Genomic DNA, 27,955 nt, shown 5'->3' on the forward strand with positions numbered 1-27,955 from the left:
AAAGGAACTCACGTTTTATCTTGTTAATGGCCTGAGGCCCTCCTTGCCTGTTCTTCTCCACATTGTTGTCAGGTGATTCCAGTTTCTCCTTCCTCCTCTTTCATTCCTTTCATCATCTTGTACACCTTGTACAGGCTTAAGTGCTAGGAGATGCACTGATAAAGAAAAAATGCATAATCCTTGTCTGAATCCCTTAAGGCAGCTTACTTCCTAAGGAGGAAGACCAGTGTGCTCATAACTTGGAAGACACTAAATGACAGGTCACGAGAGTTTAGGTATTAATTTTACTGGAACGTTTGGGAAGGCTCTATGAAAGCCAGTTGCCATTGAAGGACGTCATCTAACTCCTTCTTTTTCTTGTCCTCTTACATGTTCATTGTATTTTCACCCTCCTAAAACTGGGCTTCAAAACTGATTGGAATTAAGAAATCACAATTGGTGTTCCAGAAAGTTCCTTGGGCCAGGGGTGGGGCAGGCAGCAGCTCACTACCACTGGTTGGCAGCAGTGCCACCACCACCACCCCTTCCTTTTAATGCCTCGTTGTTTTTCATCCCTGATCACATGGCCTCACTGCTTCTCCAGCTTTCCCAGCTCAGTCGCCCTGCTAGTGTAAAGGTCTTTTATTTTCTTTCCATCTCATTTGCTTTGTAGTCTCTCTAGTCTTTTCTCCTTTCATTATTTCTTGCCCTTTGTCCATCTACTTTTCTCTTTTCTGCTTTTGCTTTTCGTCTCTGAGTCCTTTGTACCTCTATAAAGTCAGAACAGAAGAGACCTCTGATGCCTCTTGGAAAGCCTGTTCTAGTTAATTTTGCCCCAGACTAGGGGACATTTGCATGATTTTAGATTAGGCAGTCATGTGATTGTGTTGAAATTTTTCTGTGTTCACATTCAAATGTATGACTTGAATTTTGTGGGAAATGTATATTTATACTCCTTCTGTTATAGATGTGCTGTGAAACTTTTTCTTGGCATCTTTTTTAGAATGAAATTTTTGGTTCGACGTTGGCAACGAGTCACAAGTTCTGGTTCCATCAATATTAACAGGGATGGCTTTGGACTGAATCCAGGTGAAGTCAGAATAGGATTTCTTTTCTTATGTTTAGGATTCTTTTAAAATTACTGTACATGTAATATCTTCCAAAAAATGTGTTCTGGAACTTGTGTTGTCCAAAGACCCCTTATAAGCAACAGAGCTGGGGACCTTGCTGATTTTTCAAGAGTTAACAAGAGCTCATTTTTATGGAACACTAGCCCTGCTTTTTCCCAATCCTGTATATTTTCCCAGTCCTGTGAGGTAAGTACAGTTACTATCATTCTCACTTTACACAAGAAAAACTGAGGCATATAAAGCATTTATTGTTGGCCCCAGAGCCAGCGCTGAACATTGGCAGTCTGGCTCTAGAGCCCACTCTCCTTACGGTTGCATTAAGGCTCTGATTCAAGAAAGGGTTGCTGTTATTCAGCCATGTAGAAGTTACAGTTTGAAATTTTCACAGTACTCAGGTTTTGAGTTTACAGATAGGTTGTATGTAATGGTAACAGTTAAAATTCCTTCTCTCTCGACCTAAAAGTGGAAACAAACATTAGGACTTCAACATTTTAGGCATAAGGATGAGCTTAGAAACTGGGGAGGACACAGAGTTTCAGACACAGAGCGTAACTATTCATACAGGTACATATTGGTATTAAACCACCTTTACACATTCTGCCAGTAGCTGAGCAGCAGAGAAAAATATTTGGTACCCTAAGCAAAGTGGTCTGAAATACGCATCCTTGTACATAAACAGCTGAAATTTGCACTATAATGAGCTTTCTGTTGTAAGTTAGCAAATCTTGATTTCATGTTTTTTCTAATAAATCAGTAGAATGGTGTGATGTAGTATTTTTTATCCACATCATCTTTTTCTCTAAACCACTCACACTCAGATACCCCTCATCTCACTTCTAGGTATTACTAAGAAGTCTTTTAAAAAGAAAATACTCCAGTTAAAAATAGTTTATTTTCTTTGACATATAGTTCCAGATTATCAGAAATACTTGAAGGAAAATAAAGCAATAGTTCGTTCTACTGTTTTTTCTCTTCTTTGGGAAGAATAACTAAAAATGACTATAAATAGGTAATGTTGTATAGTACGGTATAGTAGTCTTTTGAGCCCTTACCTGTTTTGTAGAAATTTTCCAAGGGCTTGATTTTTTTTCCCCCCCTTAAAGTATGTAACATTTTGGATTACTTTAGGTGCTGAAAAGACTGACCCATTTTATCATTCTCCTGGGGGGCTGGAGCTATACGGAGAACCGAGACACACGGCATATCGCTCAAGATCAGAGCTGGAGTATCCTAGGTCTCCTTTACATTTTCAAAATAGGTAAGTGTGTGACGAAGCTGCCGAGATTCGTTACATATACTAACACTTAACAGAGAAAGGAGGACACTGTTAGGGCTTTGACTCCTTTGCTTTGAAATAGCTGGTGTGTCTCAGTTGTATATGATTTACATAAGCTAAGGTCCAGAATCCAAAACGTTTGTTTAATATAACTTATTGTCAGATTGGCTTACATACAACATCCAGTGCTCATCCCAACAAGTGCCCTCCTCAATACCCATCACCCACAAAAAGAGTTTTTGGTTTTTTGTTTTGTTTTTTTTGTGGGTTTTTTTTTACATTTATTTATTTGTGAGAGAGAGAGACAGCATGAGCAGGGGAGGGGCAGAGAGAGAGGGAGAGACAGAATCAGAAGCAGGGTCCAGGCTCCAAGCTGTCAGCACAGAACCCGATGTGGGGCTCGAACCCACGAACCGTGAGATCGTGACCTGAGTCGAAGTCGGACGCCTAACCGACTGAGCCACCCAGGCGCCCCCAGTTTTTGAATTTATACCTGGTTTCCAAGGGTATTGGAAACTGAACTAATCAAGTGTTATTTAGTATATGCTGTGGTTACACATTGGGAAAAGTATTAACTAAATCGACAGTCTCTGCAGATCGTGAAAAAAAAACTCTAAAGTCTCCACAACATACATTTGTACATACACAGTGCTCATTGAGGGCTTCTGCAACAGGCATTCTACTGGACACTTTCATGATGACTTAGTAGCTGCTTTAAGTTTATTGAAATTTTTTCGTCTTGTACATCACAAACTCAGAACCTTAGAGGATATAGATTAGGCCTAGCTTAGTGTCCCCAAGTACTTCTTGTGATTCATTGACTGAAAGGACTACTGAGCATAATGCTGAGCTGGCACAACCTATCAGCCAACTGAGTGAAGAAAAGAATGATTTAAGAAAACATAGTTATAAAGATGGAAGAACACATCAGATGGTATCAGCAGGCGAGAGCTAACAGAACATGTCTGTTTTTAGCATGGCCACATATTGGAAATACTGTAGAGTTATAATTTCTGCTCCCTAGTTTCAATTTTTAACCCTAATAATGTACAGATATTAAGTATCTGATTCTTAGTCTCTTTGCCAGATCCTGGGCTGTATACTTTCAGAATCTCTAATCCATATTTAGCCTTGTACATGAAAAAACTGAAGTCTGTAGTCAAACCAAGAACTACTTCTCTCCAAAGCCAGATATTTTGCCACCTATGGACTAATAGCAGACACGTAAAGAAATGTTCAAATGTGAATTCTGACTGTTCTCGCCAGTTATCAGTTATTATGTTCATAACTCAAGTTGAAGATCTAGCTTTTGAGGGCAGGATGGTGGCAGGTTGTTAAGTTACTTGCATTATTTGTGGATAATTTGGATTCATGTTCATATTTTTAATCTCCTAGGTACCCGGGCCCTCCAGCTGATTTAAATCCTGGTTCCTTAGCATGTTCTCAGCTTCAGAATTACGACCCTGACAGAGCTTTGACAGATTATATCACTCGGCTAGAGGCACTGCAAAGACGACTTGGAACTGTACAGTCAGGTACTCTCAGCCTAACTGTGTATTACTGGCAGCCCCATTGTGCTGGACAGACCCAGAGCTCCCCTTTCTCTTTTTGAAACTCCTTGACCTTCTTCATCAGGATAATTGAATCCCAGAGCTTAGTTCATGAGGTACCAGGTTAGACTTAGGAATTCAACTCCAGAAATGATTTACCACCCTAGTTTCACTCCCACAAAAAAAGATACCCTACTCAGATTGATTAGATGAAATGTACAACAGGCACCAAGGTACAAAGGCCTGGGAGGCTTACAGAGTCTGCTGGAGAAGGTGTTCCTAATTACAGTGGACTCCTAAACAACCCAAGGCTGAACTGCACAGCTCCATTTATGTACCGTGCTGTAAATGTATTTTTCTTCCATATGATTCTTACGATTTTCTTAACATTTTCTTTCCTCTAGATTATTTTATTGTAAGAATACAACATATAAAAATATGTGTTAATTGCCTCTATGTCACCTGTAAGGCTTTCTCAGTCAGTAGTAAGCTATTAGTAGTTAAGTTTGGAGGAGTCAAAAGTTACACATGGATTTTCAACTGTGCAAGGGGTCAGTACCCCTAGCCCCCACATTGTTCAAGGGTCACCTATATGAGGTGAGGCATGCAAATTAGGGGTGGGGAAATGAGAGAAGGAAGCATGTATCTTAAGCATTTAATGCAGCTGTTGTCCCTACTAGGACCCAGTGCTTTTATTCATGATCCAAGAAACTTATTCCATTCAAAAGACTTTATAAAAATGACCATTTTTTTTCTCTGCTTAAAAACACAAAAATTCATACTTAATAGAAATTGATTCCCTATTCATTATGGGAAAGTCTATTTTCCCTGTCTCCCTTCAATTCACTCCTGATTCAAGTGTTTCAATCATTTTAATGTGTTTTAAATTAATTTTAAATCAGCTTTTACATTTTGTTTTTATTTCTGTTAAAGACCCTTTTTTTCCTACTGTTCCCCCAAACTAGATAGGGTAGTAGTTTGTCTTCTCATACAAAAGATCACTTAACCCAAGCAACTTGTAGTCCTAGGAAGCTGTTAGAGTCATAGCTGGACTTTGTTTGGTAGGGTTTGCTGTGGTTTGTATCTTTCACAAGACTCAGATTTTGAAGACCAAAAGATTTTTCAAGAGGCAGGAGGTGTAGAATATAATATAGAACGTTCAACCTGCAGGGCACTTTAAAGAGAATCTTAGCATTAGTCTTACCTTGCTACAGAGCAACAGTGACTTTTAAATATATGTTCAAAATCTCTTTTAAAAATCAGTTCAAGTATGGATGAGACTTTTTTAGAAAAATAAAAAGCAGTTATTTAAATGGCAGGTAATAGTAATCTTCTGCCCTTCATGAACTGGTTAGTCTGGTGTAGGTAACAATCCAATTTGAAATCACTACAGGCATACCTCGTTTTATTGTGCTTTGCTTTATTGCAATTTATAGATAAGCTTTTTTTTTTTTTTTTTTTTTGGACAAATGAAGTTTTGTGGCAGCCCTGGGTTGAGCAAGTCTGGTGGTGCCATTCGTTCCAACACCATTTGCTCACTTTCATGTCTCGCATTTTGGTAATTGTTACAGTGTTTCATACTTTTTCTTTAGATTATGATCAGTGACTTTTGATGTTACTATTGTGATTGTCCTGGAAGCACCATAAACTGTGCCATATAAGACAGCAAATTTAATCGATAAATGGATGTGTTCTGAGTCCTCCACGGACCAGCCATTCCTCTGTCTCTTTTCCTGTCCTGGAGCCTCTTTCTTCCCTGAGACACAGCAATATTGAAATTAGGCCAGTCAATAACCCTGCAGTGGTGTTTCAGTAGTCATGTGAAAGGAAAAGTCACACATCTCACTTAAAATCAAAGGCTAGAAATGATTAAGCTTAGTGAGGGAGACATGTCGAAAGCCAAGATAGGCCAAAAGGTAGGCCTCTTGCACCAAAGAGCCCAGCTGTAAATGCAGAAGATAAGTTCTTCAAGGAAGATCTCATCCGTATGCCGATTCCTCAAGGAAATTAAAAGTGCTTGCACCAGTGAACACGTGAATAAGAAAGCAAAACAGCCTTACTGCTGATGAGGAGAAAGTTTTAGTGGTCTGGATAGAATATCAAACCAACCACAACATTTCCTTAGGCCAAAGCGTAATCCAGAGCAAGGCTTTAATTCTTAATTCTTTGAAGGCTGAGTGAGATGAGGAAGCTGCAGAAGAAAGTTTGAAGCTAGCAGAAGTTGGTTGACAAGTTTTAAGGAAAGAAGTCTCCACAGCATAAAAGTGCGAGGTAAAGCAACAAGTGCTAACATAGAAGCTCCAAGAGATCTAGCTAAGATAATTCATGAAGGTGGCTACACTAAACAGATGTTTAATGTAGACAAAACAGCCGTCTTTTGGAAGAAGATGCCATCTAGGGCTTTCACAGCGGGAGAGGAAGAGTCCGTGTCTAGCTTCAAAGGATGGGCTATCTTGTTAGGAGCTGATGCATCAAGTGAAGCCAATGCTCATTTACCATTTCAAAAATCCTAGGGCCCTCAAGAATTATGCTAAATCTGCTCTGCCTGTGTTACATCAGGATAGAACACTCTGCATCTCTTGACAACAGGATATCCTGAATATTTTAAGCTGTGTTGAGATCTGCTCAGGAAAAAAGATTCCTTTCAAAATACTACTGCTCATTGACCGTGCCACCTGCTCACCCACAAGCTCTGATGTACAACAGGATTAATGTTTACATGCCTGCTAACACAGCATCCGTTCTGCAGCCCGTGGATGAAGGAGTAATTTTGATTTTCAAGTCTTATTACTTAAGAAATATAATTTGTAAGGTTCTAGCTCCCATAGATAGTGATTCCCCTGACAGATCTGGGCAAAGTAAATCAAAACCCTTAAAAAAAGGATTCATCATTCTAGATGTAAGAACATCTGTGATTCATGGGAACAGGTCAAAATATCCACATGAACAGGAGTTTGGAGGAGGTTGATTTCGACCCTCTTCCATGACTCTGAGGGGTTCAAGACTTACAGTGTAGGAAGTAACTGCAGATGTGGTAGAAACTGCCAGGGAACTAGAGTTAGAATTGGAGTCTAAGGATGTGACTGAATTCCTGCAATGTCATGATAAAACTTGAGTGAATGAGGGTTGCTTCTTATGGATGGGCAAAAAAAGGGGTCTCTTGAGATGGAATCTGTTTCTAGTGAAGATGCTGTGAAGACTGTTGAAATGACAACAAAGGATTTGAATATTACATAAAAGCTGATAAAGCAGCAGGGTTTGAGAGGATTGACTCCACTTTTTTCTTAATTAAAAAGAAAATTTTTTTAAATATTTATTTTTGAGAGAGACACAGAGAGAGACAGACAAAGTGTGAGCAGGGGAGGGGCAGAGAGGGAGACACAGAATTCGAAGCAGGCTCCAGGCTCTGAGGAGCCCGACATGGGGCTCAAACTCCCGAAATGTGAGTTTGTGACCTGAGCCAAAGTCAGCCGCTCAACTGACTAAGCCACCCAGGGGCCCTTCTTAATTTTTTAAATGTTTATTTTTGAGAGGGACAGAGTGCAAGCAGGGGAGGGGCAGAGAGAGAGGGAGACACAATTCAAAGCAGGATCCAGGCTCTGAGCTGTCAGCACAGAGTCTGATGTGGCATTCAAACTCACAGACTGTGAGATCATGACCTGAGCTGAAGTCGGACACTTAACTGAGCCACCCAGGTGCCCTGACTCCAGTTTTGAAAGAAGTTCTACACTGAGTAAAATGCTGTCAAACAGCATGACATGCTAGAGAAATTGTTCATGAAAGGAAGAGCCAATCCATACAGCAAATTTCATTTTTGTTTTATCTGAAGTAATTGCCACAGCCACCAGCCACCCTGATCAGTCAGCAGCCTTCAACATCAAGGCAAGACCCTCTACCAGCAAGGATTACAACTCCCTGAAAACACAGATGATGTTTAACATTTTTTAATAATATTTTAGACCTAATGCTATTGCTCACTTAATAGACTACGGTATAGTATAAACTTTTATTTGCCCAGGGAAACAAAAAAACTTGATTCTCTGTATTGCAATATTCACTTTATTACAGTGGTCTGAAACCAGACTTGCATCATCTCCAGAGAATGCCTGTACTAATTGGTCAGGTATAGATCGCAATTTGAAATAACTTATCTTGTTTTTCTCTCATAGGTTCAACCCAGTTTCATGCTGGCATGAGAAGATAATCCTTTGAAACATAAATCAAAGTGATTTTAAACAAATTCCCTTTTGTAAATCACTCGTTCTTTTGTGCTTTTGTATTGTGGATATTCAGCGGGACCAACATGAACACAGCTTATGATTGTATACAAATCCCTTGCCAGCACATGAAAACAAACTGGAGTTTGTATATATTAGCATTGTGTATGTATTCATGCACAATAATCATTAAATTACATGTATATTTGTGGAATGCTAATTTAAATGATTAAATTATAAACCTTGTGTATTTATCGAATGGGTGAAAAGATTAAACTTTTGCGCATTATGATACTGCTGAATGTGTAGCTTGAGGTGTCCTGCACTTTTCTTATAAGGCTACTGAAGTTACATGTTTCTGCCCTAATATATTTGCTACTGGTGATGAAGACAGATAATATCACTTGTAGAGACCTATTTTTGTATAATGGTAGAAGTTTTGAATTTTATGGGGTATTTTGTCAAGTACTGAAATAAAAATGACTTCACCATTTTAACCACACTGTTTTTTGGAACCTCCTTGAGCCATAGTTTTTGGTGTACGTCTTAGACCACTCAGGCTGCTGTGACCAAATACCATGGACTAGATAACTTATAAACAAATTTATTTCTTGCAGTTCTGGAGGTTGGGAAGTCAGAAGTCAAGGTGCCAGCAGATTTGGTATCAGGTAACATAGACTGCCATCTCCCTGCTCTGTCCTCACATGGCAGAAGGGACAAGGAAGCTCTCTGAGGTCTATTTTGTAAGGACACGAATCCCATTCATGAGACTTCTGCCCCCATGATCCTTCCCAAATGCCCCACTTCCAAATACCATCACATTGGGGATTGGGTTTCAACAAGAATCTGGGCTGGAGTGGGGGGAAGCAAACATTCAGTCTTTGGCAGGGCAGATTATTTCATTATCTCAAATATGTATACTTTGAGATTCAGAAAGTTGTCCTAATCTTGGTATTGGTATTGGTATTTTTCTCTCCCTCTTGAGGAAGAGTTTCTCTTGCACGTTTCTATCAACTTCACATCTGTAGTATTTTTTTAAAGCTATATTGATATTTTCATTATTAGCCTAGTATATCAATGTAGTATATACTAGTATAGTTTGTTGCTTAAATTCATAAAGGAAATACAGTTTGAAATTAGTACAAAGATGGAATTTTTTTCCCATCCCAAGTTCCTAGTTTCCTGAATTCTACTCACCGAAACACTTTACAATTAGTGAATAGACTACATTTTATCTCAGAGACCATTTCAAGAAATGAAAAACTCCTTCAGAAATAGTTTAACATGAGTGGGGAGGAAAATATTTTGGCCTTATCTAGTGAAAACAGACTATGTGGTTAAATTACAGGTATATAGTCAAGCACCCAGTTGTAATTCAAGTTGATTCTTGAACACAGGCTTCAACACAATGTGACCAATGATACTACCCCCAAAGACCCTACTTTATATTACCTTTATCTTAAAGCCAGAGTTCCAGACCTCCAAGTTTGTATTTAAAAAAAAAAAAAAGTTATTAACCTACATTAAGTTTTAATAAACAGAATAACAGAAACATCCCTAATTCTAGAGGGGAAGAAGGAAACCACCTAGAGCCAAAGAGAACAAAAAGTATCCTTTAAGGACTTTATTTTGGGCTTTCACACACATGTGACTATGTAGAACCAGATACAAAGTAATTAGATCAAGATACATGTGCAGTCTTTAGTATTAAGTCACTGTTAAGTCTCAATTTCCTGGAGACAATGCTTCCAGTTAAAATTTCAAAGGACATTCAACTACAGCATAGCTCCATCTTTGCTGGGTATCATCATACCAAAACAACTGATGGGATTCTCTTTTATCCAAGGCTTTAAATGTGAGTTTCTTCCCTACCCACTCATCTTCACTCACACACACAAACATTACCGAGTAAATAAATCCCTAGGCATTTATACTTATAGATCATGATTTGAATACCCTGAACTTATTTGCCAAGAGCTATTTTTGTTGTTAAATTTAATATCTAGAAACTATGTTTAGAGTCTGTCAATTACCAAGATCCCCCTAATTCCTTATTAATGAACTTGATTTTCTTAAAGCATCTACAGTAAATACCCATCATAAAACTATTAGGAAATACCTCAAATGCCATTAGATTTGATGTAACCTTTCAGTTAAGAAAATATAAAAACCATAAGTTAAGCTTTTTAAAATTACAAAGAATATACCACGAGTTGTTTCGTAAACTTCATTCACTTCAAATACTTTTTGCAGTTTACAGTGATGTTCCACATATTAGTTCCTTGCAGCCTTTTTCATTTTGATCTTCGTTTGTATCGGATAACTGGGTTTTCAGGGGTGTGAATCATGGTTGTATAATTCACAGTGGGAAAATATCCATCAATGAGATCAAATTCATATAAACGAAGCATAGTGGACCAAATTGTCTTGATTTGAACATAAGCAAAATTCTCCCCAATACAACGATGACGCCCTATTAAAAAAAAAAGTCTTCGTAAGAATCAGTTGAAATTCTTTTCACCTGATTAAAAAAAAAATCCCAGATTTTCAACACTTGTTTTTAGGGGAAACAGCACGTGGATAATTATATAAGGACTCTTCCAATTAGTTTTTGAAATGTCACATCTATCCAAGTTTCTATGTAAGGACTGAAATCTAGAATATTCTTAGCTTCTGTCCCAAGAGAGCCCTAGTTAAAAGTCAATATGAACCCTTCAAAACTTTCAATGCCAGGGCACTTTGCTGGCTCAGTTGGTAAAGCAAGTGGCTCTTGATTTCAGGGTTGTAAGTTTGAGCCCCACAGTGGATGTAGAGATTACTTAAAATGAAATCTTTAAAAAAAAAACCCTCAAATCTTTCAAAATAAGAAAAAGGGATTTAATAATCCCCAAATAGCAACACCTATCAAGATCAAAATGTAAAATGTCGATACATGTAAAAACTGTTGATTCTAAAATGCATATGGACACAAATACTAACTTGAAGGGATACATGCACCCCAATGTTTACAGCAGCAAATTATGGAAACAGTTCAAGTATCCATCAACTTTATCAATGGATAAAGATGTGGTGTATGTGTGTACACACACACACACACAATGGAATATCAGCTGTAAAAAATGAAATCTTCCCGTTTGCAATGGCATGGATAGAAGTTAGTATTATGCTATGTAAAATAAGTCAGAGACAAATACCATATGATTTCACATGTGGGATTTAAGAAAACAAGCAAACAGGAAAAGAGAGGGGACAAACCAAGAAACAGACTCTTGGGGCACCTGGGTGGCTCAGTTAAGCATTCAACTTTGGGTCATGATCACGCAGTTTTGAGTTTGAGCCCAGCACTGAGCTGTCTACAGTCAGCACGGATCCTCTGTCCCTACACCCCCCACTCCCGGCCCCCTCTTCTGCTCGTGTGCGCTCTCAAAAATAAATAAGCATTTGGGGCACCTGGGTTGCTCAGTCGGTTGAGCGTCCGACTTCGGCTCAGGTCATGATCTCACAGCTTGTGGGTTCGAGCCCCGCGTCGGGCTCTGTGCTGACTGCTCAGAGCCTAGAGCCTGTTTCAGATTCTGTGTCTCCCTCTCTCTCTGACCCTCCCCCGTTCATGCTCTGTCTCTCTCTGTCTCAAAAATAAATAAACGTTAAAAAAAAAAATTTTTTTTTAAAAAAAATAAGCATTTAAAGAAACAGACTCTTAACTGTAGAGAACAAACATGGTTACCAGAGGGGAGGTGGGTGGGTGGATGGGGGAAATCGATGATGGGGATTAAGGAGGGCACTTGTGATGAGCATCAAGTGATGTATGGAATTGCTGAATCTCTATTATACACCTGAAACTAATACTATACTGTATGTTAACTAGATTCAAATAAAAACTTTTAAGAAAATGCATATGGAAATGCAAAAGAAGACCTAGGATACCAAAGCAGTCTTTGGGGAAAAAAAAGAAAACCAAGTTAGAAGACTTAAAACTTCAAACCTGATTTCAATACTAAAGGTGCAACAACTGTGATGTTGATCTGTAATAAATAGGTATTTGTTCTTCCTCCCATTCTTGCCAGAGAGTTCCTCAAACATCTTGGAATTTAAGTGAAAAGAGCAATAAAAGAAGAGGACGTTTTATTCAAAACAGGTCCATTTCAACCACACTTGAGTTTGTTAATGAGGAGACTTTTGGAAATCCCCTCAGAGTGGGGCCCGGCTGCCAGGGAAACCAACCTAGTGATGAGAGAGTTAGAACTTTTAGCCCCACCCTCTGACCTCTAGGATGGAGAGGGACTGAAGGTTGAATTAATCACCAATGACTGATGATTTAATCAATCATGCCTACATAATGAACCCTTCACAAAATCCCTATCGTATGGAAGGATGGATAGGTAGTGTTCAGAAAGCTTTCCAGGTTGGTGACCATGTGGAGATGCCAGGAGTGTGGTGTGCCCAGAGGACATGGTAGTTCTGGGCCCCTTCCCCCATACCTTGTCTTAAGCATCTCTTCAACTAGCTGTTCCTGAGTCGCATCCTCCCTTTGTAAGAAACTGTTAATCCAGTAAGTAAACTTTTCTGAGTTCTGTGAGCCATTTTAAGAAACTGTGGAACTCCAAGGTGGGGATCCAGAAAACCTCTGGTTTACAGCCGACTACTCAGAAAAACAGGCAGCAACCTGGACTTGCAGTTGGTATGGGACTAAGCCCTTAACCATTGGGGTCTGTGGTAACCCCAGGTGGACAGTGTCAGAACCGAGCTAAACTGTCAAACACCCAGTGGGTGTCCACAGAGAATTGGTGTGGGAAAACCACCACACATTTGGTGACCAGAAATGTCAATAAAGTGTTCTGAGAGTTGGAGTAGAAATTGGATTTTCCCTTTCACAGCAATTTGGTCCCGGATTGTAGGGCTCCACCTACAGATCAGTGGAATACAGCAAAGAGCCAAGACCTACTTTTAGGGTTATTTCATTATCAACAAAGGCACTAAATAAAGCAAGTCAATGAAGAAAAGAAAATATTTTCAACATAGTGCTGGAATAACTAAATATCTAACATTAAAAAAAACAAAAACCAAACCTCAATTCCTGTCTCACACTATACTCAAAAACTAATTCCAGATGGATCATAGACGTAAACATAAATACTAAAACCATCAATTTTTTAATTATTATTTTTGGTTTGGGGTAACCCTGATGTGACTTGAATAGAACCATCAAATTTTAATAGGGAAGAACAAGAGAATGTCTTCATGACTGGGGGCCAGGCAAAGGTTTTTAGACAGGACCAGAAAGCAGTAACAATTTTAAAAATCGATAAACTAGATTTAATTGAGGTTACTCATGTGTGAAAACTCAACATTAATAATTGAGTATTTCACTGTGAAACTTACCAAAATTAAATTTTTAAACTGTAAATTATATACTCACTGAAAAATTCAGGGAGATGTACACTGATGTGTACAGTTTACTTTGAAATACACCTAAAAAGTAAATGGATTGATAGATGGGCAGATATGGGATAAGTAAAATATGAATGGCAGAATCTAGATAATGGGTATACAAATGTTCACTAAAAAATTCTTCTGACTTTGAAATTTCTTACTAAAATGGTGGGGAAATTTTAATAATAGAAAATATAATTTGTGTATTTTTAAAAGTTTATATATAAAAGCCAGAGAGACAAACTTCATAAAAGATGGTATCAGAAATATTTAAGCCAGAAAGAATAATGCCTTGCAATCTCCTGCCCATCAAAACCTCATAAAGTAGTAAGCTCAACAACAAACATGGCTTTTCAGGGAGCAGAAAAAGATAAAGCTAAATTACTAGAATTTAAGAAAAGCCTTGCTAAGCCTTAGTTTCCATTTCTGAAAAGTGAATAAAATAGTCCCTTCCTCAGTGTGACTGTGAAGATTAAACAGAGAAAAAAGCTAACATAAAATGCTTATCATCAGCACAGCACTAGTGTGGTCCATAAATGCACTTACTTCTAGGAGCCATATTTAAGAAGGGGGTTTACAAACCATTCCATATTCAAATACAACAACTAAGGAGAGGCTTGGCTTACAGGGAGACTGGTTAAGGGATTATTTTTATTTATTTATTTATTTTTGAGAGAGAAAGAGGAGGGGGGGGCAGACAGAGGGAAAGAATCTAAAGCAGGCTCCACATCCTGCATGGAGCCTGATTGGGAGCTCTATCCCATGACTGTGAAATCATGACCTGAGCTGAAGTTGGATGCTTAACCACCGAGGTGTCCCTGCTTTAGAGAGAGAAGGAATCCCAAGCAGGCTCTGCGCTGTCAGCTTGGATCCTGATACAGGGCTCTGCCTCACAACTGTGAGATCATGACTTACGCCAAAATCAAGGGTCAGACACTTAAGCCACTGAGCCACCCAGGCACCACCAAAAGATTATTTTTAACAGATGCAAACTAGAAGTGTCCTAACTATGAATTAACAGAAAAATGGGTAATTTCACAAAACGTAATATGAAAATGAGTAAGCTACATGCTATACGCACCAACACAAAAAATTACAAAGTAAAGGAATGATTGAAGAAATTGGACATACTTAACACAATCATATGGGGTAGAACCGTGTCCCCCCCAAATTCACAGCCACTCAGAGTTTCGAAAGTAACCTTATTTGGAAATCAGACTTTGCAGATATAATGAGTTAAGATGAAGTCAAACTTGGTTAGAGTAAGCCTGAAATCCAAAGGCTGGTGTCTTTCAAAAGAAAGCAATGCAAAGACTCACAGACACCCGAAGGGCAGAGGCCATGTGAAATCAGAGGCAGTGACTGGAGTGATGTAGCTACAAGCCAAGGAATGCCAAAGACTGTAAGAGCCAGTGAAAGCTAGAAACAAGCAAGGAAAGACACTCCCCTAGAGCCTTCAGAGAGAGCAACGCCTTGCCAACGCCTTAATTTCAGACTTCCAGCTTCCAGAAATGGAGAATAAGTGTCCATTTTTTTTTAAGTTTATTTTTTAGAGACAGCATGAGCAGCGGAGGGGCAGACAGAATACCAAGCAGGCTCTGCACTGTCAGTGTGGAGCCTGATGTGGGGCTTGAACTCCTGAACCTTGAGAGCATGATCTGAGTCGAAACCAAGAGTCAGACACTTAACCGATTGAGCCACCCAGGTGCCTCTAAATGTCTTTCAAGTCATCCAGTTTGTGGGAGGTATAGTAGCCCTAGGAAACTAACACAATGATGAAAGATTTGAAGGAACGTTAGATCTACATTCAGATAGCTCAGACATAGATAATACAGCTTCAGAGAACACAATTAGGACTGTAAATGGGATGTTGAAACAGATGGCAGTTTGTTCTTTTTTTTTTAAAGTAAGCTCCACACCCAATGTGGGGTTTGAACTCCCAACCCTGAGACCGAGTCGCATGCTTTACTGACTGAGCCAGCCAGGTGCCCCCAGATTATAGCTCTAATACAAGTTTTTAAAAATGGGAGCTGTCTGGGGCACCTGGGTGGCTCAGTCAGTTGAGTGTCACGATCTCACGGACCGTGAGTTCGAGCCCCGCGTCGGGCTCTGGGCTGATGGCTCAGAGCCTGGAGCCTGCTTCCGGTTCTGTGTCTCCCTCTCTCTCTGCCCCTCCCCCGTTCATGCTCTCTGTCTCAAAAATAAATAAACGTTAAAAAAAAATTTTTTTTTAATGGGAGCTGTCTAAAAAACTAAGTGAGCTACCATAGAAGGTAACTGAGCCACCTGTTACCTAAATAAGTTCAAGTGGAAGCCAGGTAATTGAATAATCTATGACCTTTTCATAAGAGATTTTGTATACCATATTATTAAATATGTTTGTAAGATAATAAGATCTGAAGTTCCTAAACGACTTTATACTTTTCCTTTACATATGGAAAAAGTGTGACCAATGACAAAAAGGTCATGCCACTTAAAATCTCTGGAAAGACTGAACAAGAAGTCCTAGAATACAGTTTAATCTGCACAGTGCCAGTGAAATGGGAAACTACTGCAGGAACAAGGGTCTGCCTGGATAATATAAGGGTATTAACTGAAAACGTACGTTTTCAAATGTATGTTTGCAAACCTATGCACAACCTGCCCAAATTGAAAGACCATTTTATCTTAAGGATACAGGCAGAGAACCAAAAAGTTAACTAACAATCCAGAAAATTTTCAATTTAAAAAAGACTGCTTTTACTCTTTTCTGAAACAAACACTAGTAAGCTGTAATATTTAATCTGAAATGACTGCCTGAATGGTGTGCTAATTCCAGTAGCTCTTTAAAATAACTCATAAAGAGCTTTAAATACTATTTTAAGGGAAAAGAGAGTGAACTATCAAAATTAACCCTGATAAAACTAAATTAGTTAAAAGGTAAAAGAGCATTGTGTAAAAATTCATAAAACTATTTCCTTTAGTACAAATAAAGTACTTTTTCTAACTTGGCAAAGATTATACTCCTACAAATGTTTACAGGAATGTCCGTATGAGGAAAGGAAAAGGTATTTGTAAATAAAATTCACATGGGTTATTTTGACAAACATCAACACATTCTCAGAACAAAAATTCCAAATGTAAAATGGTATCTTACCAGCTCCAAATGGCACATAGGCAAACTTCTCTCCTGATGCTGGATTGTCCTGTAAGTAGCGATCAGGATTAAAGTCCAGGCGTTCTACCCATGAGTCTTTAAGTCTTTGATTGACAGTAGGAGAAACACACACCTGATGTCCTGGAGGAATGGTATAACCTGCCACAGTCTACAAATGAAAGCAACACATTTCCTTAGAAAATATAACAATATTTTACCAAATAACCAGACCACTGTGTAATAAAGCATTAACCCACATGAGCTATACTTATATTTAAAAACTAGCTAGATGACAGGCCAGCTGAAAATTATTTTAACTCAAGATGACTTCCAAGTGACCCAAAATGGGGCTGGAAATTAAAAAAAGCTATAAACGCCTCAGAGGTAGCAGAGGGATTTCAAGGAACCTTCATAATCCAATTCATATTCTTCCATACTGTCAGAATTTTCTTCAACATGTTTTTTTTTAAACCAAGAAAAAATATATTACCATTTTAAAAACCCTAATTGTTAAGTAAAAATGCAGGGAACAGATTAGAATGTATATATTCTGCAATTATTTATATAAAAATATCTGTATAAATTGAATATATAATTATATATCAAGAGTTAGAATACATAAAATTGAAATTACACAGAAATGATTATTCTTTCTTAATTAGAAAAATTCTCTTTGCTATTATAATATTTCTTCTTTTTGATAAATACAAACTGGACGCATGAAAGGGGAAATCTAACCAAGAGACTTACCTGAGGGGTTTTGGCCATTCTCATCATAGTCATTATAGGAGGTCGAAGTCTTAATGTTTCTTTTATACAGCGATCAAGTACATTTAGATCCTTGAGCTAAAAAAGAAAATCATTTCCTGAGTTTTACAAATTTTAACTTACTTCAATAGTATGCAATATTATTTAAACTTCTGGGTTATTATAAGATAGTTTAACTTCTGGTAGAAGTACAGAAGTAACTAGTTCAGTAGCTGAGATTATCTTGTTCTATTACTAACCACAGTCAACAAGAGAAAGGAGGCAAGACACCCACAGGAGAGGTAATCACCCTGAAGAATGGCATAGTAAGGACCTGCAAAAATTTACTTATCTAAAAAGGTGAAAACACTAGCAAAAATCATCAATGTCAGCTTTTTCAAAACCTGTGATTAAATGTTTAGAGCGGCATTATTCATAATAGCCAAAAGATGGAAACAACCTAAATGTCCATCAACTGATGAATAGATAAACGTGGGATATCCATACAATGGAATATAACTTGGCAATAAAAAAGGCCAAAGTACTGATACATGCTACAACATGGATGAAACTTGGAAACATGCCAAGCGAAAGAAGCCAGTCCATTTGTAGGAAATTGTAGAATAAGGCAAATCCATATAGACAAAAAGATTACTGGTTGCCAGAAGCAGGAGAAATGGAGCATGACTGCTAATGGGTACCAGCTTTCTTTTGGAAGTGATTTAAGTGTTCTAAAATTGTGATACCATCACAATTCTGACTATACCAAAAAAAACACTACACTGTACACTCTAAATGGATTCTATGGTATGTAAGTTATGAATCAATTAAGCTATTGTTTTAAAAGTTATTGGGGCGCCTGGGTGGCTCAGTCGGTTAAGAGGCCGACTTCGGCTCAGATCATGATCTCGCGGTCCATGAGTTCGAGCCCCGCGTCAGGCTCTGTGCTGACTGCTCAGAGCCTAGAGCCTGTTTCAGATTCTGTGTCTCCCTCTCTCTGACCCTCCCCCGTTCATGCTCTCTGTCTCAAAAAAATAAACGTTAAAAAAAAAATTTTTTTTAAAGTTATTAAATCAGGAATGAAAAAGGAGACATCACTGTTGACCTTACAGAAATAAAAAGGATTGTAAGAGAATACTATAACAATTTTAAGCCAACAAATTAGGTAACCTAGATGAAATGGACAAATTCCTAGAAAGACATAAACCAAAGACTCAGGATGAAACAGAACACATGATCTATAACAAATCATCAAACAACTTCCCACAAAGACAAGCAGACTGAGATGGCTTCACTGGTGAATTCTAACCAGACACATAAGAAAGAATTAATACCAATCCTTCATAAACTCTTCCAAAAAAATAAAAGAGGGAACACTTACAAACTTATTCTATTAGACCAGCATTACTCTGATATCAAAACCTGTCAAAGACATCATGATAAAACTACACACCCAAAAATAAAACTACACATCAATATCCCTTATGAATAGATGCTAAATTACTCAACAAAATACTAGCAAACTGGATCCAACATTAAGACATTTCAGGGAGGGCTATGGGGAGTTTTCTAAAAATAAAGAAGCTAATTTAATTTACAGTAAATAGAAGATCTCAAATTGCCCCCTCTAAAAATTAGCCACTCATTAGATACTCAAAGTCATAAGGCAGCAATGAAATTAAAAATCCACAAACCTGATCGTAAGTTAAAGGAGGCAGATCTTCTCCGCAGACTGTCTTCTGTTCTAAATAGCATTTTTCTTGAAGTGTTTTGTCTCTGGCCAAAAAGAAGCCCATCCAGGCACTCGTAGTTGAAGATGTATGCTGCCCTGCCAAGAGCAGTCCAATAAGCATGCCTGCCACTTCATCATCTGTCAGAGGACGCCCATCCCTACAGAGTGAATCACAAACACAAATTTACCATTGTGGCAGACCCATTTCAGGCCTCAACATTTATTTTTTTTTATTTTTATGTATTTATTCTGAGAGAGAGAGAGAAAGTGCAAGTGGGGGAGAGAGGCAGAGAGGAGAGGGAGAGAGAATCTTAAGCAGGAGCAAGCTCCATGCCCAGCGCAGAGCCCAAGAGGGGGCTCTATCCCATCACTGTGAGATCATGATCACTGTTGAGATCATCCCATCACTGTGAGATCCCATCACTGTGAGATCTATCCCATCACTGTGAGATCATGAGCCAAAATCAAGAGAAGCTTAACCGAGTGAGACACCCAGGCACCCCTTGTCAACATTTAAATAAAGGGTCATGGTGAATACATTTTTCAGGTATAATAGTCTCTTGCATTTGCCCATCACAAGTGAGAATTTTTCCCCCTTTAGGGAAAAGAGAAAGACCAAAGACAAATAGGATTTTGATTACAAAATACTTCCCTGCAGTTTATCAGCAAACTTTTTCCCATGCACAGTCACTTGGGACTTCACTAAGGCATAGGTTCCCACTATTTTATGTCTCATCCATTGAAAAAGTCCAAGGGTCACAGCTACTAATTCTGTCAGCATCATTACTTTTTAATTGTAATTATTTAACTATGTTGTAATGTATAATTTCCTGCATTAGCCTGACACATGCTAAAAGAGCTCTTACTTGTAAGTAGAATCTAGTAAAGTTTGAAGAATGTCATCAAGTTTTTCTTCTGACTGTCTGCGTTTCTGGATTGCTTTATAGAAAATATTCTTGATCTCTCGATGAGCTCTGTCCCTGCGTCTGCAATTCAAAGATGAAAATGACTACGAAGTACTTTCTGGCATCAGTTCATTTTGAAAATAACCTTATTTAACTAACTTGAATAACTCTATAATAATCGACAAAAAATCAGAACCAAGAGGGGAAAAAAAAAAGCCATAAAATTCTTATACTGTTAGAAATGTCCAGGGTCCTTAAAGGCAAGAAAGGTGTCTTTACAATATGTGACCCTGACTATTAACATACCACCACCTGCGTTCTAATGAAGGTCTAACATAAGACTTGTGATTATTCCTGTAGAATCCATTTCTGGTTTAACAGCAGAATAATCCTTTAAATTAATGGAATTCCAATTTTGACCAAATTAATTCTTGAAGAAGATAGTCATTCTGGTTTTTCTGTAGGATTCAGGATTTGAATAACTTAAGATTTATTTAGGATTATATAAAATCTAGGATTTAGAACATGACTATAGCATATAGGATTTGATTATTTTTATTTTCTGAGACCACATGTTTTGTAAGGGGCAAAAACACTAGTAGAGTCACAAAACAAACTTCAGCTCCCCAAATCTTACCTTTAAAGTAGGGCACTCACTGGGTAACAGGTACTCTAAGTGTTTTACATGAATTACCCACTTTGACCTCCTGTGAGGTAGATGCTATTATCCTCAATTCACAGGTAACTGCATGAACTCACTAGAGCCAGAAAGCAATGCAGGTGAAATTTAAAACCAGGCAATCTGACTACCTAGCCCCTTTGTAACCAAGCCTTCTAATAAAAATTGCTGCCCTGCTTTGTTTGTAAGACTGTCACTGAGGATCAACTGAGATAATGTGGGCAGAAGAAGTTTACCAAAATGAACACAGCAGTGCCAGGAAAAACATAAGGCCTGTTTAAGAAAAGCAATGGAATACTCTGGTTAAATCAGTTGGTTCAGGTAAGACTGAGAAAGACTGGGCTGAAGTGTGAAAGGTCTATTGTACCAAGCTCAGGAACTTCTGACTTCATCCAGGAGACAGAAGAGGTAAAAACAGACTTGATGCGCATTTCTGGAGAATCCATTACAGGCTATGCATGAAAGAATTCTGAAAACTGCAAAGCTCCTTATAAAGTATTACGAGTTCTAAAGAATTCCAGAGAAACCCTCCTGGTTTTCCTTTTTTCTTCCCCTCTTTATCCTGTAACTATACAGAAGTAGCAGAAGGAAAAGGGAGTACCAACTTAACTCCTCTCCATCTCTCACCTGAACAGCAGTGAATCAACAGGTACAGAGAGCCCACTGATACACAAGCTGTATGTCAAGTCCTATAAGCAGTATTTCTTTGTATCAGATGGTCCCTGCCCTTAAGGAAATCACAGTATAGTTGTAAGAAGAGAGAGAAAATTAAAGAAAGCCACTAATACTTCAAAAGAAAGATATTTCACAATATGCTATAAAAACAGTCAAATATTTTCAAATAAGTGCATAGAGGGGTGTATCACCTTCAGATAGAGTTGAGAGACTTTCCTGACTACAAGGAATATGTGCGATAAGTAGGTTTTAAAATATTAGAACAGCTGGACAACAAATCACTTCTTTAATAAACTGAAACTTATCTTCAATGAGCTCACTATATACAGAAAACCTGTCTTGAATTCTTATAGAAGAATGGGGGCTCATAATCTCCCCTAATTTGTCTCTTTTATTTTTTATCTTTGTTAACGTAAAGTATACCGACACTACAGCAGTTCTACAGTGAAATAAGCATAGTTTTTTTTATCCATACCTGAAACTCGGCAAAGGGAGCCAACCTGGTAGCAGCCAGGCTGCATGGCTGAAACCTCCATCCAAATCTGCATACAGTTGTGCCACTTTCTCATTGAGTTGACTTCTGATTTCCTTTCCATGCAAACAATGGCTAGCTGTTAAAATTATGAGCTCAGAAAGAGCTTCAAACAAATCTAGAGGAAAAAAGATCATTCCCGTTCTATTACCAAATATTCTTTTGAAATGTTCTGTTTTCTTAGAGATATGAAAGTATTAAAAAGGAAAATTAAGAACAAAAACCAAAGATCCTTCCTGTTCATATCATCAAAAAAAGCCTACAGACAGACATGTGGACACAACAAAGAGAGGCAAGAAACTCATGATGGGAAGCACTCCCAAGTGGCCAAAACAGGGGCCACAAAGACATCTTTAAACCTCACTCATGACTCTTCAACTTGAAAAGATAAATTGAAGATAAAAATGAATATAGTTGCAGGAGTTCCAGGTCGCAGTGTAACAAAAGCAGCAAAAGGTTATTTAATGCATCGGAGATGCTTCCCAAAGAACAGCAGTCCAAAGACCGAGGAATGGGTTATTTCCCAGGTCAAAAGCAGGAAAATCAGGACAACAATTTGAAGTCTTGACCGTATATGAAAGAAAACTGTAACTAATCACCAATTGGTATATCCCAAATTTTAGACCAATGTAGGAAAGCACATTTGATGACATTTAAACGTCCTAAAAATAACCCAGTTGCGCCTTGCTCTTTAATTCCACATGTACCAAATGAACTTCCAGTTATCACCTGGCTTTCCAATGAGATTTGCCAATGAAGTTAAGCAAATTCTGGTGTTCTCAGTGCTACAACTTTGTCTCACTTGTATTCATTAAGTTGGCATTCTAGTTTATACATCAGCTTGTTATATGGTTAGAAACAGATCACATCAACTTTAGGTGTATTAAAAATAAAATCAAGTTTCTGGACCTTTTATAGAAACTGAAGACCACGCCCAGAAAAAACATGGGGACCTAAGAAGAGGTCTTGATGCTCTGTAGGCAGATGTTGCTTCCTGCTTTGGGCATGGCAATTTTCTCTGAAAGGAACACTTATTGTCCCATTTACAGAATGGATTCATACAAATATCCAAAGAATGTCAAATTATACTCAGTATACTCTGTACATAACGCAAGAGAGCATATAATACATTTGGTGGTAAAATAAACCTATGTACTTAAATTTACTTTTTTCATGAATTAAATCATTCTCATACAATATTAAATAAATAAGGTATTATATACAAAACTAAATCGCTTAGATTTTTACTTGCCCACTGGGGTGAAAAAAAAAAAAAGTTATTTTATTGTCTTAAAATGACCTTGCAAAAAGTTTTTCAGTTTATTTTAATCTTTAAAAAACGATTTTTATATTATTTGTACAAATGAACTGAATAACCTGCATGTTAGTTAACCCATTTTAAAAGTTTTGCTAAATGAGTGGTAAAATCACTTCCTCTTGGGTCTTTTTAACTCTATGGTTATCAAAACATGTTCTTGCCATTAAATCTAAGGAGGTTTCACAAATGCTGTAGCTTGTTTTTTTATACATACCATATATTCTTATGTTTCTAGTCATAAAAAAAGTAGAAATATTAGGATAAATGCAAAACCAAAACATTTGCTTACTTTTTTCTCCACTTTCTCCCCAACTTTGAAAGTATTCCTTTGTTTCTTTTTCAATTATAGAAACGTGCTGTCTAAAGTGGGCTATGTTAAGGCCACTTTTTAACATTTTCTTCTGCTCCAAAAACACCTTAAAAATATTAACGGTATAATACCAAGCATTAAAACACAATTTTGTTTTGTCACAAGATTCATTTAGGCTATTATAAGAACTCTGTAACACCCAAAGAAAACAATATTCTGAAAAAAGATTAAAAAACAATAAAAGGAATTTTTTTTAATTTTTTTTTTTTTAACGTTTATTTATTTTTGAGACAGAGAGAGACACAGCATGAACGGGGGAGGGGCAGAGAGAGAGGGAGACACAGAATCGGAAGCAAGCTCCAGACTCTGAGCCATCAGCCCAGAGCCCAACGCGGGGCTCGAACTCACGGACTGCGAGATCGTGACCTGAGCTGAAGTCGGACGCTTAACCGACTGAGCCACCCAGGCGCCCCAAAAGGATTTTTTTTTTAAACTACATCAGACATGGGAAACTTAGCACGTTTACATGGATCTGAAGTAATGTGTGGAGAAACACCTGGTGCGTGGGCCTTAGACTAACAATAAATTAGGAACCCCACCTCTGCCTTCCTTCCTACATACACATTTTGCCACTCCTCACTCCAGGGCTTACCTTTCCTATCCTGTTATCTTCTGGTATTCCAAACCAACCCAGACACCAACAGCATCTCCCAAAGGTTCATTACACTTTGATATCATTTTTATCCTACTTCACATATTCTCCCATTCTATTCCCAAACAAGTATCATTCCTTTCACTATCTTCCAGAAGTTTAATTATGATTCAATATAGTCTGACTAAAATAAACTCACCCTAAGACAACCAATGGTTTTAAACCATTGGGACATTTCTATTTTAAGAATCTGATCAGCAGTATGAAAAAAAATAGATATATTTGACCACAGGGATTTTCCAGGGCTCTTGCTTTTGGCCTTGAGGAGCCATTCATTTCCCCACAGCCCCCCACCCACCCCCATCCCCAGAAATAACATTTGATGTTGACTCCTAACTGCTGCACTGGGATACTAGGTAACATGTGGTAGGATCTCAGCCAGAGCCCACACCAAGCAATTGAGCCAATGATCTCATTTGTGTTTTTTGTATCAACTTGCAACACTTTAATATTGGACTTTAGGAGGAGGAAAGAAACCAAACTTCTAAAGCGAACAATCTCTAGCTCAAAACAAGCTCTTATGCTAGAATTTCAGAGGAGTGGGATGGCAGGAGGACCTTCTGATTAAAAAATGGGATTTTCTTGTCACCCAATGGACTCAAATTCCAATGCACTGTTATCATTGGTTGTATTTCTCTGTGCAGGAAACCATTTAAAATTGCTTAGCCCGTGCCTGCAACTACAAAACAAATACCCATTCTTTGTCAGTTACCTAGGGGTTTTTGTCTTTTGAATGTCTCATTCTTCAGATTTTTGAACCAAGGAATGAATTGTTTCCACATTTTCCATGTACAATATTACACTACTACCTATAACATTATATTATAGATATGTCTTTCTTGGCGAGAAGAGCATCACCTACTGGATTAGGGACATCATATGCAACTCCCTTCCCAAACACAGGTGTTGTCAGGCGACTGTAGACATCTTCTGCATTCAGGTCTTCATTTTTACTATTAAAAAGCAGTGCAGCAGCATCACTCCCCAGAAGGTAAGTAAATGTCTTGCCCACCATGGTAAAGCTAAATACAGGTCCATACTAAAGAAAGAAAAGCAGCCTTAGTGATGATGGTAAAAAATATGGAGCACTAAAGAAATACTAACCTCTTTATTTTTGAAAATTAAAACGTGCATAAGCCTTAATGCAGTTATTCACCCAGTCTTTGTGCAGATTTATAATTTTATTCATCCAGTTCCAAATGAAATATGAATAAATTTTTCATTTTTTTCAGTTTATACTGAAAATATTTACTATCCTTTACACAAACATAATTTTAATAATTATTCTTTCATTATTGGACAAATGGGTGATGTGTCAGTTTTTTCATTTCTTATGGATATTTCTGCAATGAGTATCTCTGAGAATATAGATTTTTTTTTCCCGTTGGTTAGAGAAAAGTTTATAGGAGTCACCAAAGGTTATGATCTTTACATTATTATACAAGTTATATAGTATTTGCTGTGTAAAGATATCGGAAGTTTATTTAGTTATCCGTTTTTACTACTATCTCACCAACACTAAATGATTTCATTTTTAATTCTTTGTTAGTCTGGTTGAGTGTTAAATGCTTTCCCTTGCAGTTTTCTGATTATTTTGAAGACAAGGCTCTGAGGATATAATTGTGAACAAAAATACTGTTCCAGACTCATGACGCTTAATCTACTGAAAAAGATACCACTTAAAATCAAATAATCACATCACCAAATGTAAAACTGCAAATGTGACAAGTACTACTGGAAGGTAAGTATCTCTGTGATAAAAGAACTGATACAAGGGAGACCAAAGAGAAGAAAGACCACCTGAGCTGAGGCTCCAAGGATGAGGAGGAATTAGCACGGTGGCCAGACATGCACAAAGGTCCTGAAGGAAAGAGTGGAGGAAAGGACAGAGGAGCATAGTCTGCAGAGCCTACACCAGAGTCTCAGAAGCCATATTCAGGAGTTTTTTCCTTACAGGCAATGAAAAGCCATAGAAGATGTTAAACTGCATACGAGAGACACACTGATGTATGCATATTTTAAAAAGAAAGGTCCCTCTGGCTGTTATAGGAAGAAGAGGGAGGGACAAGAACAGAAAGAATACCAGAGGACGAGTTAGAGCCTATTACAGGAAACTGATGATGAAAACTTGCCACATGGTTAATGGTGGGACAATGCCCATAGAAGCAAATGTATACTGAGTTATTCTGGAGAATCTGCAGATGGAAATGGATTAAGAGAGGGAGAGGGAAGTATCAAGAATGAATCATAGGCTTCAGTTCACTGTAAAACAGAACAATGGTGAGAAGAAAGAACAGGACAACCAGGATTGGAGAGAGAAAAACCAAGGGTGAGACTTTAGAAATATTGGATTTCTGATGCCTTTGAGACATCTCAGAAAAGAATCACGTGAGAGGTGAACATCCAGGTCTGGAGCTTATTAATTTGGGTGTCATCCACATATGGCTGGTAACTGAAGCTGCAGGTAGAGAGGAGATCCCCTAGGGAAGAATAAAGGCCAAGGACCAAACCTCCATGAACCCCAACAGTAAATGGCCAGGCATGAGCCCACAAATGAGTTAGAGAAGGCACAGTCAGAGAAGCAGGGGGAAAAAATGAGAGAAGCCACATTTAAGGAGGAGGGAGTAGTTGTGGTTACCAGTGACAAATACAGCTGAGAGGTCAAGTTCATTGAATTAGGAAATGGAGCTCATTAATCAAGGGTGGTATGAAGAGTAAGTAAACAGGAGATGTGGAAACAAAGTAAGTACAGAAAACTTGCTGAAGGGGGAAGGACATGAGAGGAGACTGAGTGGTCAACAGAAGCTCTGGTCCTTTTGACCTTTGAAAAATTTTTAAGAGAACATAGGAAAGATCCAGTTGAAGAAGTCACTATAGAAAGAAGAAAAACAGCATAATGTTCCTGAGACAAAAGATGGATTGAGACTTTAACTTCCAATAGGAAACAAAATAAAAACCAAGGTGACAGCACCTAGTAGGCTAGAGCCCAAGATTCTAGAGCCAGACTACCAGGGTTCACATCCAGGGTCCTCCACGTATTAGCTGTTGTGACCTTGCTCCTACAGACAGAGAATTTAACTTCTCTGTACTTCAGTTTCCCTCATCCATAAAATGGAAATAATGACAGTTCCTACTATTATCAAGATTATATATATATATATATATACATACAGATTATATCCATGATGTGTATGTCAGATATAAATATATTATAGAAGAGTATGTTGGCCGTAGTAAACATTACATGTGTTGTATTACTATTATTATTATTATTAAAAGCCTACAGAGTTGGAAATCAGACCATATATAAATCCTGGCTTCACCACTAACCAGCAGGGAGCCCAAGAGCAAATTATATAACCTGTTTCTCAGTGTTATCATGTATAAAATGGATATACCTGAAAGGAATTTGTGGAGCTTCAGTGAAATAATCTATCTAAAGCACTCAGTATTGGCACAAAGTAAGTGTTTTATAATTAGTGTAACAGGAAGAAAAGAGAATGTATGTTTCAAAGTGGGAGCATGAGAGAGTTCTCTTTGGATGGTTATACATCTCTCTTTAAAGAGGAGACGAAATCATCTGCTTTGATAGGAAGATTCAGAAGTTTAGAAAATGAAGGTCTGAAC

General features: G+C 37.9%; 2 protein-coding genes across 12 annotated transcripts in view; one reads left to right on the top strand and one right to left on the bottom strand.

Annotated features, from left to right (window-relative positions):
* The window catches only part of AKAP9 (A-kinase anchoring protein 9), a 151,512-nt gene extending 142,863 nt beyond the window's left edge, over positions 1-8,649 (top strand). For all 6 annotated transcript variants that reach the window (XM_007076722.3, XM_042966211.1, XM_042966220.1 and 3 more), the window contains 4 exons: positions 983-1,068; positions 2,238-2,367; positions 3,781-3,920; positions 8,105-8,649. In XM_007076722.3, coding sequence (XP_007076784.2) covers positions 983-1,068; positions 2,238-2,367; positions 3,781-3,920; positions 8,105-8,139 — 391 coding nt within the window. In that variant the 3' untranslated portion in view covers positions 8,140-8,649. The remainder of the gene's footprint in view (positions 1-982; positions 1,069-2,237; positions 2,368-3,780; positions 3,921-8,104) is intronic.
* Positions 8,650-10,365: 1,716 nt separating this feature from the next.
* The window catches only part of LOC102954144 (lanosterol 14-alpha demethylase), a 54,755-nt gene continuing 37,165 nt past the window's right edge, over positions 10,366-27,955 (bottom strand). For all 6 annotated transcript variants that reach the window (XM_042966310.1, XM_007076720.3, XM_042966307.1 and 3 more), the window contains 8 exons: positions 25,191-25,367; positions 23,596-23,722; positions 21,932-22,106; positions 20,064-20,183; positions 19,160-19,355; positions 17,469-17,564; positions 16,719-16,887; positions 10,366-10,625 (listed from right to left, as the gene is read on the bottom strand). In XM_042966310.1, the coding sequence (XP_042822244.1) occupies positions 10,447-10,625; positions 16,719-16,887; positions 17,469-17,564; positions 19,160-19,355; positions 20,064-20,183; positions 21,932-22,106; positions 23,596-23,722; positions 25,191-25,367 (1,239 nt within the window). In that variant the 3' untranslated portion in view covers positions 10,366-10,446. The remainder of the gene's footprint in view (positions 10,626-16,718; positions 16,888-17,468; positions 17,565-19,159; positions 19,356-20,063; positions 20,184-21,931; positions 22,107-23,595; positions 23,723-25,190; positions 25,368-27,955) is intronic.

The sequence above is a fragment of the Panthera tigris genome, chromosome A2 (genome assembly GCF_018350195.1).
Source record: "Panthera tigris isolate Pti1 chromosome A2, P.tigris_Pti1_mat1.1, whole genome shotgun sequence".
Classification (NCBI taxonomy): Eukaryota; Metazoa; Chordata; class Mammalia; order Carnivora; family Felidae; genus Panthera; species Panthera tigris.